At 37.9% G+C, this 15,280-nt stretch overlaps 2 protein-coding genes and 1 long non-coding RNA gene across 3 annotated transcripts in view; 2 read left to right on the forward strand and 1 right to left on the reverse strand.

Moving 5' to 3' along the window:
- Window positions 1-7,311, reverse strand: part of LOC109961241 (uncharacterized) — a 38,561-nt gene extending 31,250 nt beyond the window's left edge. The window contains exon 1 of the long non-coding RNA XR_002275106.1: window positions 6,841-7,311. This is a non-coding gene — a long non-coding RNA (uncharacterized LOC109961241). The remainder of the gene's footprint in view (window positions 1-6,840) is intronic.
- Window positions 5,961-9,527, forward strand: glrx2 (glutaredoxin 2). The gene is made up of 4 exons (XM_020601918.1): window positions 5,961-6,073; window positions 7,320-7,386; window positions 8,069-8,245; window positions 9,229-9,527. Exons 1-4 carry the CDS (start codon window positions 5,976-5,978, stop codon window positions 9,391-9,393), a joined length of 507 nt encoding a protein of 168 aa, XP_020457574.1. The 5' UTR covers window positions 5,961-5,975; the 3' UTR covers window positions 9,394-9,527.
- An 844-nt stretch (window positions 9,528-10,371) lies between these two features.
- The window catches only part of uchl5 (ubiquitin carboxyl-terminal hydrolase L5), a 7,702-nt gene continuing 2,793 nt past the window's right edge, over window positions 10,372-15,280 (forward strand). Inside the window, exons 1-9 of the mRNA XM_020601917.1 lie at window positions 10,372-10,578; window positions 11,046-11,109; window positions 11,189-11,294; window positions 12,088-12,213; window positions 12,860-12,921; window positions 13,375-13,505; window positions 13,732-13,795; window positions 14,138-14,240; window positions 14,968-15,081. Of these exons, the coding sequence (XP_020457573.1) occupies window positions 10,503-10,578; window positions 11,046-11,109; window positions 11,189-11,294; window positions 12,088-12,213; window positions 12,860-12,921; window positions 13,375-13,505; window positions 13,732-13,795; window positions 14,138-14,240; window positions 14,968-15,081 (846 nt within the window). The 5' untranslated portion in view covers window positions 10,372-10,502. The remainder of the gene's footprint in view (window positions 10,579-11,045; window positions 11,110-11,188; window positions 11,295-12,087; window positions 12,214-12,859; window positions 12,922-13,374; window positions 13,506-13,731; window positions 13,796-14,137; window positions 14,241-14,967; window positions 15,082-15,280) is intronic.

Consider the following 15,280-nt stretch of genomic DNA (forward strand, 5'->3'; position numbering starts at 1 on the left):
ACCACCCCCCCCCCCCCCACACACCCACCTCACACATACACGCAGTCAAAAAAATGGGAACCTGTCCTTTTTAGACTTCTAAACACTAACCTGACAAGCCACCAATACAATTTGTGTCAAGCGCAGTCCCTTCACCTGTCCCCCTGAAAAAAACAACAAAAACAGTGATTTCTGTTGACAGCAGTCAGGAGAATACTTACTTGACATGTTGTCGTAACCTTCCCTAAAACAAATGTCACCGTCAATAGCACGGCCCGTCTCAGCTGACACAAGCCATGTCCAACCTTTCAACTGAGACATTTAAAAACTAAAGATGACACATGAGCAGGAGAGGAGCACAACATTCATTTAAACCCTACAAATAGAATTGTGGATGCACATTTCTGATTTTGTTTTTCAATTTAATCCTTCATCTTGATGACAACTTTGTGCTTTTCTATACAAAAAAGAAATAAAATAAAATTCTAATAAACAGCCTGTGCAAAATGTAGAAGCAAAAAAAAATTGCTAAGGTCACCGAGAGTCCACTGCAACTCACCTAAAAACACATAAATAGAATGAGATGGAGCAAATATTTGGACAAAAGTCACCTTGCACTGCTCTTCATCACTAATGAGACAAAAGTCTTTTTCACATTCCATATGGCCTGATGTAGATTTGCTCTAGTACTGACTATATTAAGATTCATATTTTAAAAAGAGAGAAAGAGGGCAATCTTGCCAGTTTGACATAAAAAAGTCAGTTATGACTTGACCTTAAAATACGCTCACACCAAGCAGGTTGTCAGCAGGTTTTATGATTTGCTTTGTAGTAGTTTTAAAAAATAAAAGTCCTGTGAATGGCTGAACATACAGTGGGTAACGCCACACGGGTGAGGGTCGATGAGAGACTAATTAGAACAAGGCGCACTTGAATTGCATGCACAAATAATTCTCATCAAAACGTTTGCTTTGGGAGGGGCATGGTGGGGCAGTGGTTAGCACTGTCATCTCACAGCAAAGAGGCTCCGGGTTTGAGCCCCCGCCAACTTGGGGCCTTTATTGTGCGGAGTCTGCATGTTCTCCCTGTGCCTGCGTGGGTTCTCTCCAGATACTCTGGCTTCCTCCTACAGTCCAAAGACATGTCACTTAGGCTGACTGGCGACTCTAAACTGCCTGTAGCAGTGAGTGTGAGTGTGTGGACCAAGACCAGGTTGTGATACTTATTAAGACTGCTTAAAAATGAGCTTATTATTCAATAATGAAATTAATTTCAACTTTAGGTTGAAATGATATGAATGAATGAAAAGGTTCCACTTTATGCAAATTAATTTCATGCTGATGGAGTAATCAGCAAATCACGTCGGCTCTAGGATTTTTAACAGCACTTGATTAAATCACTTTCTGTGTCCCTGTACTTGGGTCTTCCTTATAAACACTGATAAAGATCGCAGGTGATGTAGTTACGTTTGGGTAAAGATTGTGACTTTTTTAAAATAAGAAAAATAATCTAACAATGAACAGTTTAATATAGTATAGTACATAGTGTAAGTTTTATGCCCAATTTAATTTTTGGCATAAGTGCTGATATAACGTTAATTCCCCATTCACAGGTGAGACAGTCTTGTTGGAGATGCTATGATGCCATTCACTGCAAATGAAATGTTAAAAACTAACTATGATGACTCATACATTCAAAAAGCATCTAATGTCGTGACATAGGGATGTTAGGAAAGGTTCAACTTTATGCAAATTACCATATACAGGAGCAGCAACAGTGACAACCGACGGTGCTCGTTTGATGCTCTAGTTTAAAATAAAAATGTGGTTTTTCCCTGAATGTAAAGAACTTCAAACAAAGTAAAAGAAACAGGCATATACTTGAATAATCATGCATGGAAAAACAGCGGTGTGAAAATACACTGTCCACCTGGAGCTGACTGTGCATTGAATGTACACAGTGCAAACTCACAGGCAACAACACAAGATTCAGCTACAACAGCACCTCTAGCTTCAGGCTTGTAAGAGACAAGACAGTTCTTGCCACTTTAAATTCATATCGGATCACAGCTACTGCCCATCTCCTGAATGCCAAAGTGCTTCACCTACTTTTCAGTACCTTTCTACTTGGAATAGAAAACATACAATATTTCCTTGCTTTTTGTGAATACAACATGCATTTGCATTTCAAAACATCACTGAATTATTTAGATAAAATTTATGAAGATAATGCTAAGAAATCCACGAGAATCAAAGGTAAAAGAAACAAAGAAAAACTGCAATCACCCTGTCAGCCAATCGGTAATCTGAGTCACGAGTGTAATCAGGAGTGGCTGCTGGATCTGCCATGTCCTGCTGGCGAGCTGGTGATTGCCCACTGGAGGAGGTGGGGTTGGAGCAGGGAGGGTAACAGTACAACCAGCAAGATTCATGACAGTTTCCTGCAGAACCTTGTGGACTGATTACACGTCCAAGAAAATGCATGTGGCATACGGATATTAAATCAACACAGCTTATTGCTATGCCAGTGTAGGGGTGAGCCTGAGCGTGGGCAAAATGCATCTGCAGCTCACCCCTATCAGTACTTGAGGCAGTGTGAGAATTACATTTCTATGGGGACTCCAGATGAGTTAGGCAAGCTTCCTTTCCATGGCAATGATTAATAGTGATGGTGCCATAAATTGTTCTGTCTGAGAAATATATTGCAGCCACAGTAAGTGTTGTTTTGCACTGGGAGGCCACTGTGCCTTTGAGGCCAGTGGCTGGATAAGCAGTCAACAACAGAGTGCAGATCCAGAAAAATGCCCTTGCCCTACAGCAGAGCTTTTTCTTGACCCGGTCTTGGCCTGTAGTAAATGTACTTAATTACATTGAATCACTGACAGCAGCAAATTAATGCATACATCAAGTTGTGTTTATATTTGGGTTTTCTCAAAGATATTTTCAACGATATAGGCTTTGCCCTTTGTGTATTTTAAACTGACAATTAAGTGATATCAAATTTGTTAAATAATGTATAAATTAAAGGGAAAGTCATACACCCCTTTAACTCTTCTTAAGTCATAATTAGGGTTTTTGAATTACTCCTGAATGTACCCTTTGTACATTTTCACTACTAAATTAAGCAGCAGTTTGTGATGATTTAAGGGTTTCATGTTTCTGCCCATACAGTATTTAAAAGATTACATCTGTAAGAAAGTATTCAAATCCATGCAGAAACATCTAAATGCATTAAAATTGCATGAATTGATTTTTGGCCACTAGAAAAGCATAAAGGTGACAAACATACAGCCACCACATACCGGATCAGGGCTTATAAAGCTGTTATGGCTATCATGTTAACAAAGAGATACCTATACTTCCATCAGACATGAACCAGTGTTAACAGTAAGTTGAATTTGGGTCACCAAAGAAATATCACAGCCATACAGTAGAAGTTGTAAAAATGAAATTAAATCAATGAGCTGCAGGGGATGAAAAGCTCCACAGTCACATGGATTAACATTAGGGTTAAAATGCAGATTAATGTAACATTTTAAACAAAAAATGTGCACAGCTTGTATAATAAATTACTTTGATATAACCCAGTATCAGATCACAATAATCTGTCTTGGCCTCTAATAGGTCCTGATTTTCTCTGGCCATTGTTTTGGCTCTGTCTCAACTCCTTTGGGCCTGATTTTATGCAGACTTGGAATGAGGCCAGGCCATCCTGACTGCAGTGAGGCCTGACTGACAGTTTCCTCAACACATACAAGTAAAGAGTCTGGCTGCAGCTCCAACTCCATTTCTGACTGAAACTCACACAAAGTGAAAAATGACAGTGATGCACCCTTTACTTATCCGCATGATAAGTGCTATAGATTTTTGTGTTAGCTTATTGATGAACTGACTAAAAGTGAGTTATTATGCACTTTTCCAATTGCCTGTTAAGCAGAAACTCCAGAGCACTCAATCAAACTACAGCCACAAGCTACACGTTGATCAATGGAAACAACAACTGAGATTTTTCTTTACTATCAGGCTGCTTGGCCTGAAGCAAGTGCTAACTGTCAAGACAATATAATCACATGCAGAGAATGTGAGAAAGCTAACAACTGAAAACTCTCATCCTTCTGTCCTTCAAAGCTGAGATGACAGAAGTGCTCTCCAATCCCTCAGATGACACTGCATCAAGAATCGTCACTCTTCTGTAAGTGATATAGCCACATGGGCTCAGGGTTACTTTGGTACTACAATACATAGTTAGATCCATAAATGCTGCTTAAAACTGGAGTGTGCCAAAAGGAAGCCCTATGTCAACAGTGTCCAGAAGTGCAGTCGACTGCTCCGGGCTTAGAGGCATCGAGGATGGACCACCACACAGTGGAAATGTGTACTGTGGTCAGACCAATCAGTATTTCAGGTCTTTTTTGGAAGGAATGAATGCCGTGTGCTCCGGACCAAAGACAAAAAGGACCATCCAGACTGTTACTAGTAAGAGTGATGGACATGGTTCCAGTCCACAAATAGGTGTCCATGGGCAACTGTATTCTGTACAATATACCACTGGAATAGGCTCCAACCCCATTTGACCCTGACCAGCATAAAAAAGAAGAAGAAATAAATAAATGAAGCCAATAAAGATGTGAATGTTTTCACAGATTTGTATCACAAACAAGTGTTAAAACAGAAGTGGCGGAATCAGCAGCTTGCCCCTTGCTGGCTCTAATTTGTCAAAGTGAAGCATCAGACGCCTGAGATGTGTGATATGAATCACACTAATAGCTGCTTCTTCTTGTCCAAAGACAAATTATTCACATCAAACAAGTGCATTTTCTGAATAATGTCCTGGTTTTTAAGCTAAAGGATCCTGTTCCTCTCATATAGTAACAAGTAATAATTGTCCATGAATGTCCTTTCTTTAATGTGAATGTAAAACAAATTGTCTTGTGTTGCTTCACAAATATCACAGTATTAGATTTTATGGGGATAGGCAAATTAAATAGGCCTGTATAAATGTGTATACATCACAGTATATAAATCTATGCCAGGAGACCTACTTGATGTTATAATGGCATTTCCATCACATAAATTATAAATTAGATGCCTCTAAGGCATTCAGTAGAGCAAATACCCCAACCAGTAACTTGACAACAAATGCCAATTTCACGTCAGAATTTCATTGCAGATTGAAATGTTGTTTCCATGCCTCATTACCAATCTGTTTCACATGAGTGGGGATGGACACATTTTCCTGACTGTGTCTGAAATGGAACATGAAGTATCCCTTTTAAAATTCTTGTCACTTTTATGGGCTTAATTGTATTGTCTGCTCATTAACATCCTTCTACAGCTGTAAAAATATATAAAAAAAATAAAAATACATGGCAGTTACATCTATACAAAATGTGCTAAAATTGCTTTTATGATGCTTAATTGGTCCGGCAATAGAGGATGTGCATCTTTTTGATCTAGAAATATAAGATTTGATTATATACGTAACAGCAATCTATTCTGTATGCCCGTTAGTGAGAGGTAATGCCCATATATATAGTATATATGTGATTTCGGAACTTTTTATGAAGTTAATGGAATAACTATTAATGAATAACTATTCGTGATAATGTTTTTGAAAGCACTGTCACTTTACTTTCAGTGCCTACTGTAAAACATTTAGACAGCACTGTACGCATGAACTAAAAAGTACTGAATTTAGAAGTCATTAGTCAAATATAGCCTACAGAAATGACATTTCAAGTATCCCTGTATATGATATTCAGCCAGTATTAGAGCCTGATGTATTCTGCCTCGGATGACATTTCAGAATCACAATCAGCTTTATTGGGTAGGTATGCTGAACACGAGGAATTTGACTCGTGGCTCTCAACGTGCATGTGCAATGTACTTCCGTAAGGTAACGAGGAACCGAGAAAAAGAATGAGCAATTAATTGTTTGTTTGTTTGTTTGTTTGCACCTAGCATTAGGCATGTTCCTCGAATAGGGCTATTTTTAGTATGGCAGTATGTGTACGTTTGACACGTTTGTGTTGTCGACGTAAAGAGTGTTACGTTCAAACTACGGCTTGCGTCACAAAATACTTCCGGTCATCAAGGTAGGCTCTTCTGGCATAAATACCACAAAAAAATAAATAAATAAATAAAAAAGTGACGAAGCATTTGCATCGTGTAACCACTCGGCAGTGTGGTGTATAGCCTCAGACTGTTTATACATTAACCTTATGTTTCATCTCAGGCAACATTTCGATTATCTTCTGGTTGTGTGTTGTTTTTCTTCCATGTTTCCTCGAGCAGGATGTCTTCCTAGAGCGGCATGGACCGGCTGCCGAAGAATATTATCGCTAGCTTTACCAGTTACAGTAATAGCTGTTAGCAAGTTAACCTACCATAGACCGTCATAAACGTAATTGTACCTGTAAGATCGTGCAGTTAACGTTAGTAAATAATACAACAAAAGTGGACTGAATTTTCAGTTCCTAAAAAGTGTCCCATTCGCATGCTTACCCAAAGGCCGCGTTTCCCTATAATCTCACATAATTCGAATTCCGATCTATTTAAAAGTGCCTTTCTCATCGATAAGCATGCGTTGCCTATTGTCCTTACGATTCAGTAGTTTCAACTAGCAATTTCGGCATAAGTGTGAGCCATCAACAATGCATAATTTAATTTAAAATCATCTACTTTTAGCATGCCTGTCAACGTTAGCTAACGTTAACTACCTTTGTGATATTCTACTAGGTTAGCTGTTACTTGCGGTGGGCGGCACTTAGAAATTTTTTTATTTAATAGAGACAAATACCAGGAAGTGTATAAAACATACACCGAATTTACAACAAACTGTCCCTGTTTCATTAAGCTTTACCTGTCGTGTTTTACGAAGCGTTGTTTGTTTCCATGTTAGTGAGCCGTCTAGATATTACCAGATCTTTAATGACGTTTGGCGTATCGCTTATCCACATTCCACCTGAGCTAACCAGTCATAACGGCGAGAAACGTGACTTCCTAGTCTTCGATTACCTGTCACATAAACCTTAATGAAGTTGTAGACCAGATGTTGCAAGGAGTAAAACAACGCCGTTTAAAACTCAGTAGCCACGACTATAACAAGCCATATAGAAATGTGCATTTTCAGACCAGCTGTTATCCTCCAGATAGATATTATTTTGATGCTGAAAGCCTTCAGTTCATCTATTGTAGTGATATCTGCACATTCTGTATCTAAAGTTATTACGTGAACCTGGATATTTTTTGTTCTGTTAATCCTTGTTGTGTGACAGTTAATCTCCAGTAGATCCTAATGCACAACAGTAGACCAAATGCCTTGTGATTTGTCTTTTTCAGAATGGGGAATTTTACATCCTCCACTACTAGGGGTCTGTCAAATGCAGCCTGTGCACAGTATGTTCAGGCAAGTAGTGACATGCAGATCTGTTACCAGCAGTCACATCGCTAAACCCTTTGATACAGTGGAGTCATTTCGATCTCTCTGCAGCCTGAGCAGTAAAATGGGCATTACAAGCTAGAGACGTTTCAGTAATTTCTAAAGACATCTTTGGTATCTAGTTTGACATTTTGATACCCTGATGTTTACTGCAGTCCACAACATTTACTTGTTGGTTGCTTGGTTTCTTTGCATCTTTTGTCAGTTTTTTTCCATTTTATTTAGTTCAATATCTGTTATGAAGTGCACCCGATGTAAAATCTGTAATGCTATATGTAAAGAAACAAGATCTAAAAGCAGACACGGCTGTGAAATAGTCAGCATAATGTGATGCTGATTTGCAGGCCCTTGCCCATTTTTAAGCATTTTCCCACATGAGGAATTGAGGGTAAAATTTGAATGATAACTTTTAGAATATGTACAGTATGATTTTAGAAAGTTGTTCAGTTGTAGATGCTGAATGTGTTAAGTTGTAATTTATGCCGGTGTTGACTCACTGACTAAAAATAACCATGGAGATTTTTAATAAAAATGTAGAGTTAAGATAGCTTTCACCTTTGCCCAGCAAGTCACTTGATGCCTGACATGTGGAAGCTATTTCCACATTTTACTGATATTTAATTAAATCTTATTTTTCATTACCTTTCAGGAAGAGGTGTCACAAAACTGTGTTGTGATATTTTCCAAGACCACTTGTCCTTATTGCACAATGGCCAAGAATGTATTCAACGAAATTGGTGCAATCTACAAAGTGATTGAACTGGATGAGCACAACGATGGGACGAGGTTGCAGGAGGTCTTAGCTCAGATGACCGGTGCCAGAACAGTAAGAACGTCATGTTGTGTTTTGGGGTCGGAATTTCAAGTAAATTCAAAGCCTATAATTTTAGCATCTAATAAAAAGAGAATCAAAACAAGGATGTTGGACAGCTTATTTGTTCTGGCAGCTCTGCATTCCAGCTAAATTTAGGTCGGCTTGACTTGTGTTATTGTTAGGGCTGTAGCCAAGAATTAGGACCTTGTCTTGACAGAGAATAGCTGAATCTGAACTGAAATAAAGACCAGAAAAAGTTGCATCTTTTCCAGACTTAATCTTTAATAGGGGGAAATATTTAACATTTAGTGGAAATAGCATTTGAGTGTTTTGTAAAACACTTGGTTCTAAAGATATAAACATGTAGGTACATTTACCTGTCTGGAAAAATGCCACTTTTAAATACAGTAAACACTGTATAATATAATGTACACAGGACCTAATCATAACAGGGCTTGAAAGTTGCAAATGCAGAGCTTTAGAATAAACGATAGTTTAAAAAAACATGGATTTCTGCACATGTGCCCATTTTATTTTGAACTTTTATCTTATTTTACTGCCGCCTTGCTTTTCCTCTGCTTTTTCAAAAGCTGTGAAAGTTGTTAATGAGTTTTAAATGTTAAAATAGGCACAACCCAGATTTCAGAAGTATTTTTGGTTAAGTGGTAGCTTAATAAATTGTTGCTTCCTTGCTTTAGTGACTGACGTTAATGGCTAGTAAAACAAATCTGTATTGTACTTTGCTATCCTGGTGAAACACAGGCAGGCAAAAAAGTATGGATAGACATAACATGTTGATTAAAGTTTATAATTCAACACAATGTGAGGAAAATCAGATAATATATTATCAGGTAATATATATTAGTAGCAAATTAAAAATACAGATGAAAAAGAACTTTTCTAAAGCTCTACCATGAAACAAGGTTTTAAGCTTTGACTTTCAATAAGCTCTCATTGACACTGTGCTAATGTTGCGATATGATTTGTGTGCTTAGGTGCCGAGAGTCTTCATTAATGGAAACTGCATCGGGGGCAGCTCTGATACAAAACAGCTGCACCAGCAGGGCAAGTTAGTGCCCCTGATTGAACAGTGTGCACCCTGCTGTACTGCGAACAGCTCTGAAGGCTCGGGCAGTGGACAGTTTGCATCTGCTAAATGACTAACCGTTTTTCTAGTTTTCTGTAACCCTGTATTTATTACTGTAAGTATGTTATTTGTTTCATACTAAAAGTTGTACATTGCTTAAGAACGGCAGTGTTATTTATTTATCAAAGAACACACAATTATGTTCAAGATGCATGCATTTCATACAAGCCATGTTTTAAACAAAACCTGTGAATGGTGGAGCTACTTGTCGTACTCTTCCACTGTTATTTTATTGAACAGTATTTTAATCATAAAAAGCATAAACTCTAAGCATTAACCATAATCAAACTGAACATCACCGGGTTTATGAAGTATTGAAAATATGATTCAGTACTCACCTTTGAATGGAGTTTGTTTTCATTCATTTCAATTCAATTACAAGTTTGATACACTTTTTTTTAATGATTAGCTTGTTATTGTTCTGAAATATTTCATCGTATCTTATTGGGCTATTTTCACTGGGTAGGTAAAAAAAAGGTAATGGGTGTTTTTGCACATGTTTTTCACACTTCGTATTTACCATCAGTCTTACTGTGGCAGGGAAAATGCTGTTGTAAAGTCTTGTTCTGTGTGTGATGATACTGTCTGCTCTGCAGGACAGTATCATCACTTTAGCAGTAGCTGTGCTTTTATCTGAATTGCTTTAATATTAGGTAGGTGGTTGATTTATTAAATAAGTGAATGGACAAGGGGGAGTGCTATATATATGGAGAGAAACATTTAGGCATAAAACAATATATTTAATGGGGAAAAGATAGTCAAAACTGCACCAGTGGTGTAGCATTCCAGAAGATGAACACATTATTATGCATTGTTATAAATATAATTCAGAGAGGTAGACAATGAAGGGGATTGTGTGTGAAGCAGGAGGAGTGGTGCTTAAAATCACTATTGTGTACAGAGAAGAGATTTGGACAATTAAAAGGGGATTCATCTGATTTTTTTTTTTAAATTCCCAGGGATCAGATAATTTAATGCAATGATTCTACATACTCCGATACACTAGGTGGCAGTTGATTCGCAATCCGCCCGGAAAACGAAGTGAAGAAGAACCAACGTTTGTCGTAAGATATTAATAGCTTGTGTATGTACACAGTAGGGTGAATAAACTACTTCATAAAAATGGCTGGAAGCGCAGGAGAATGGTGTCTGATGGAGAGTGACCCCGGGGTGTTCACAGAGCTGATAAAAGGCTTTGGTGAGTGAATCTTAACGTTAGCTGCTCGTTCAACGCAACGTGGCTATAGGACAGCGCTAGCTAGCTAGCTAGCTTCTGTTGAGCTGTGGATAACTCCTAAATTAGATACTTATGATTTCATGTATAAAAGGAAAAAATGCTATGACGATGAAAGCACAATATTTGAGAAGTTATGCATTTTTAGAAAGCGTCATCGCACACTGTGTTGTGCAGAATGTTGCATATATCGAATGGACAGTTTGGCTTAATTAGGCAGGCTAACTAGCTAGCGTTATTCAGCGTTCAAAACAACGGCGCGTGAAAACCTGACCTGTAACTTATGAATGATGACATTTGTTGTGGTTTGCTGTGCTGTCAAACAAACACCGAGGGAAGCGGCTCACTCAGATAGTATTTATTACTGGCCACGTAGATGGTACTTAAACAATTATTACAAGTGTGAATGACTGATTATTTGTCATTCTCAGGCTGCAAAGGAGCCCAGGTTGAAGAGATATGGAGTATGGAGCCAGAAAACTTTGACAACTTGAAGTATGTTTATACATACTACTGTATTATCTTGTACGCACCACATAAGAACACGACTTTTAATTGATATGTTCGGTCCCAGGCCAGTTCACGGGTTGATTTTCCTGTTCAAGTGGCAGCCGGGTGAGGAACCAGCAGGATCGATTGTCCAAGATTCAAGACTTGACCACATCTTCTTTGCAAAACAAGTACGTTTTTATTATAAAAGTGGCAGTACCTATCTGCTTCTATACATCTTATTTGACACTTTGCTTCTTCTTGGTTTATGTTTGTGTGTGCCCTACACATTACTCTCTTAATTAAGTAATTAATTGCTTGAAAGATGTTCAAAAACATTGTGAAACATGCTTATCACAATTTTGTAAAGCCCAATTAAATTACCAGTTTTTCTCAATAAACAGTCCACAATCAAAAATCTTTTAGTTAACAAAGAATATAAAGTCATCTCTAATCAGGAGCAAGAACATGTATGGCATATTTTCTTGAAATTGCGAGCAAAAATGGACTTAAATAATCAGTTAACCAAATAGTTGCTGATGTTTTTCCTGTGAATTGACTGTTCAGTTAAATAACTAATCCTTTCAGCTGTAATGATAATGAATTAAAATTCTTCCCTGTATTTTGCCAAGGGAGCATGAAAGACAAGCAATTGCAGCACATCATTATCTATAATGCACGGTTGTTCAGTCAAATTAGATAATTAATTACACAATGAATTGCTGTGTTTCTTAATGGACTGAGCCTATGACATTAAGCACAGCACACAACAAAGTGTGAGAATGCTGCTCTTCACTCTGATAATAGGATTATTCTTTCTCAGACAATATAGAAGACCTTTGTTAATATGGACATACATTTAGGCATAGGTTTCTCAGATCAGGTGCACCTTTTTCAGATTTAAATTTATCTCATGGAGCATCACAAATGGAGTTCTGTCATTAATTTGTTTATTTTTTGTGTATTTTATCTGTGTGTTTCCAGGTCATTAACAACGCTTGTGCCACCCAAGCGATAGTCAGCGTTCTGCTCAACTGCTCCCATCTTGACATTTTGCTTGGAGACACACTGACAGAGTTCAGAGAGTTTTCACAGAGTTTTGACGCTGCTGTACGTTCATAGTATTTTTGTTTTGAAACCAAAAAACTTCGATTTTGAAATGTGTGCATTAGTTCTGGAATTCACTTATCTGTCCATTTGATGAATTTGTTTTCTGTTAGTGTTTTTGTTGTATGTGTATTTTGAACCTTACTATTGAAGTTCAGTGTCACCAACGTAACTGTAGGTATCTAAAATAATAAGCAGTATATTTTTCAGTACATTTTCTAAAAATAACATTTCTCCCTTCTTTCCAATAATACCACGATGACTCAGTTTTTTTTTTGTCACAAATGTTCAGGAGAACCAGGCTGTACTTTTTTAAACAATGCTCAACTTCTCATTTGGTTTGGAAAATCTCAAACTTGCTTCGACCGAGACATTGTTATTTTGTGTTATTTTGGAGACAGCAACAGCTAATGATGAGGCAAAACAAGCTGGGCTGGAATTGTTGCATATTAGAATCCTTATATTTATAGGCATGATGTAAACACATCAAATAAGTTATTTTCTGTAACTAGTACCTAATATTACAAATGTTAAAAGTACTGGTTGGATGCTTGATTTTTAAGAAAAGAATTTATTCCATTAAGTGCTTCATAATGTTGCTGATAAGTCTTGCACAGCATTATAATCCTGCTTCTCCCACTTGTCTCAGATGAAAGGTTTGGCTCTTAGCAACTCTGAAGTGATCCGACAAGTTCACAACGGCTTTGCCAGGTAAAATCCTACTCGCATCATCTCCATCACATCATATCTGGAGTAGCTCTGCTTCACTGGCTTCATGTTATTCACAATACTTTGTTCTAACTCGATGAAAAGTAATTGGCCTATTTGTTGCTAATGCATCACTGTGCTTTGTGGAACAGGCTCATGATCATTGGCTTCATTTTTTCTTTTTGTCACCCCAAAAAAATTAATCGGTGCCGAGTCACTTAGTCTTTAATACATGTCAAATAACAAATGTCCTCATGTGGCACTTTGACAACTTACAATGGACAGAATATCTGTAACTCACATTCATTTATTAACTTAGATTTGTGTTACGATCATCTTTGTGCAGAAAGCTTTACTGCTTCCTGCTCAGAGAAAACACTAACATTTGGATTTGTTTGTGTGATGCCTGATATTTCTTTTTATTCTCAATGTATATAATTGTCTTTTTTTATGCAGACAGCAAATGTTTGAATTTGATGCGAAGTCGTCAACAAAAGATGAGGACGCCTTTCACTTTGTGAGCTATGTTCCTGTAAACGGCAGACTATATGAGCTGGATGGACTTCGAGAAGGACCAATTGATCTGGGTATGCAGAAAAATGTGATTTGTTATTGTCTGTCCTTTGGTTTCAGAACCACAGCTGGCAGTTGAATGTTTAAAGTCCCTCAGTGGGAGGCCCTTTGGTGCACAGCTGAATGTTGTGTTGTTGGGCACGGCCCATTTCACCTAAAGCCACCTGTTTTATGACGGACTGCAGTTAGTGTACACACAGAGACCTGCATTATTATTTATTCCTGTCTGTTTCTCACCAGGTGCCTGCAGCCAGGATGACTGGATCAGTGCAGTTCGCCCAGTGATTGAGAAAAGAATACAGAAGTGAATATCTTTGTACATTTATTACAGATTCATTTCATCTTAACCAAGGGCATGTTTGAAGGGGAATATGCTGTATATTTAATTCTGACTTTGTTTGAAAGCACTAAGTAATGATTAGTTTCTGTATGTTATGGTTAGACTGAACTGAATTAATCTAAATCAGTGTTCTGTATGTTGAGATTGTTCATTCATCCATCCATTTGTATTCCTTGGCATAGTTTCTAATGCAATATTATTCTGTTTGTATGCTGACCTGGGTTTCTGCCAGCTAAATTATACTGTTACCTTCTGACATGGTGCACAATTTTGTTCACACTAAACTTTTATTGTTTCCCTTTTCAGGTATAGTGAAGGAGAGATCCGATTCAACCTAATGGCCATTGTGTCAGACAGGAAGATGATATACGAGAGGAAAATTGCAGAGCTCCAGACTCAGCTCACTGAGGTGAGCGGCTGCCAAAGAGCTGAATCCAGCACAGATTGACAATGAGTAATTCGTTCTTCTGCTTTCTCCCTGGGAGGAAACGTGAAATAAATCAGTTGTCATTGTTAAAAAGTTAGAGATTATAGCCATGGTGTGCTTAGGGTAAAAAACACCACAGTGTTGTATTTGTGAAATCGTGTTTGACGCATGATATTTGTTCACCATTCGATGTGGCCACCACACCCAGTCCGGCTTTAATGAAACACAACTTTATGATGATGCAATCCTGTGCTTGGTTGCAACTTTAAGAAAATGACATGGATTTTTCCAGATGGAAGAAGGGGTGATAGAGCTATATCTGGCATGTAATGAAAATTCCCTTCATCCATGTTCCATCCATATGGATGTCTTGACTGTGTGTGTGATATTATGAAATCTGAAAACTACCAGTGAATTCTGGAGTGCAATGTAGGGCCCATTGTGAAAGTTGGGTCTCCATCAGAGGTCGTATATCAGATTTGGCTCCCCCCCCCCCGTCAGTTTTTTTGTGTTGTTCCAATGCAGATAAAAGGAGTAAACACAAGAATACCAAAGAATTTGTGATTGCAACAGTTTTCTAGTAGGAGTGGTGTGTTATCTGACAGAAATGCAAGGGTGGCAATATGTTTGGCCATGACTGTATATATTTGTTATATTTCACAGTGCTGGTCAGAATTTATTCTACTTTTTTTCCCTTTTGTGCTCCCAGGATGAACCGATGGACACAGACCAGAGCAGCACGTTTCTTAGCTCCATCCAGTCAGAGATTGCCAAGTACCAGCTCCTTATTGAGGAGGAAAATCAGAAACTTAAAAGATATAAGGTGGGTTTCTCCTCAGTTCTACAATCCCTACAATTACATGGTGTATTTTTGTGACATACAGTGGGTACGGAAAGTATTCAGACCCCCTTAAATTTTTCACTCTTTGTTATATTGCAGCCATATGCTAAAATCATTTAAGTTCATTTTTTTCCTCATTAATGTACACACAGCACCCCATATTGACAGAAAAACACAGAAT

Source organism: Monopterus albus, unplaced genomic scaffold, assembly GCF_001952655.1.
Source record: "Monopterus albus unplaced genomic scaffold, M_albus_1.0 scaffold53.1, whole genome shotgun sequence".
Classification (NCBI taxonomy): Eukaryota; Metazoa; Chordata; class Actinopteri; order Synbranchiformes; family Synbranchidae; genus Monopterus; species Monopterus albus.

Bases quoted from the DNA above. Each gene is read 5' to 3' on its own strand.
- glrx2 (XM_020601918.1), top strand. From the start codon at position 5,976: ATGGCAGTATGTGTACGTTTGACACGTTTGTGTTGTCGACGTAAAGAG. The intron at 6,074-7,319 runs GTAGGCTCTTCT...TGTCTTTTTCAG, and splicing joins AAATACTTCCGGTCATCAAG to AATGGGGAATTTTACATCCT. The intron at 8,246-9,228 runs GTAAGAACGTCA...TTGTGTGCTTAG, and splicing joins AGATGACCGGTGCCAGAACA to GTGCCGAGAGTCTTCATTAA.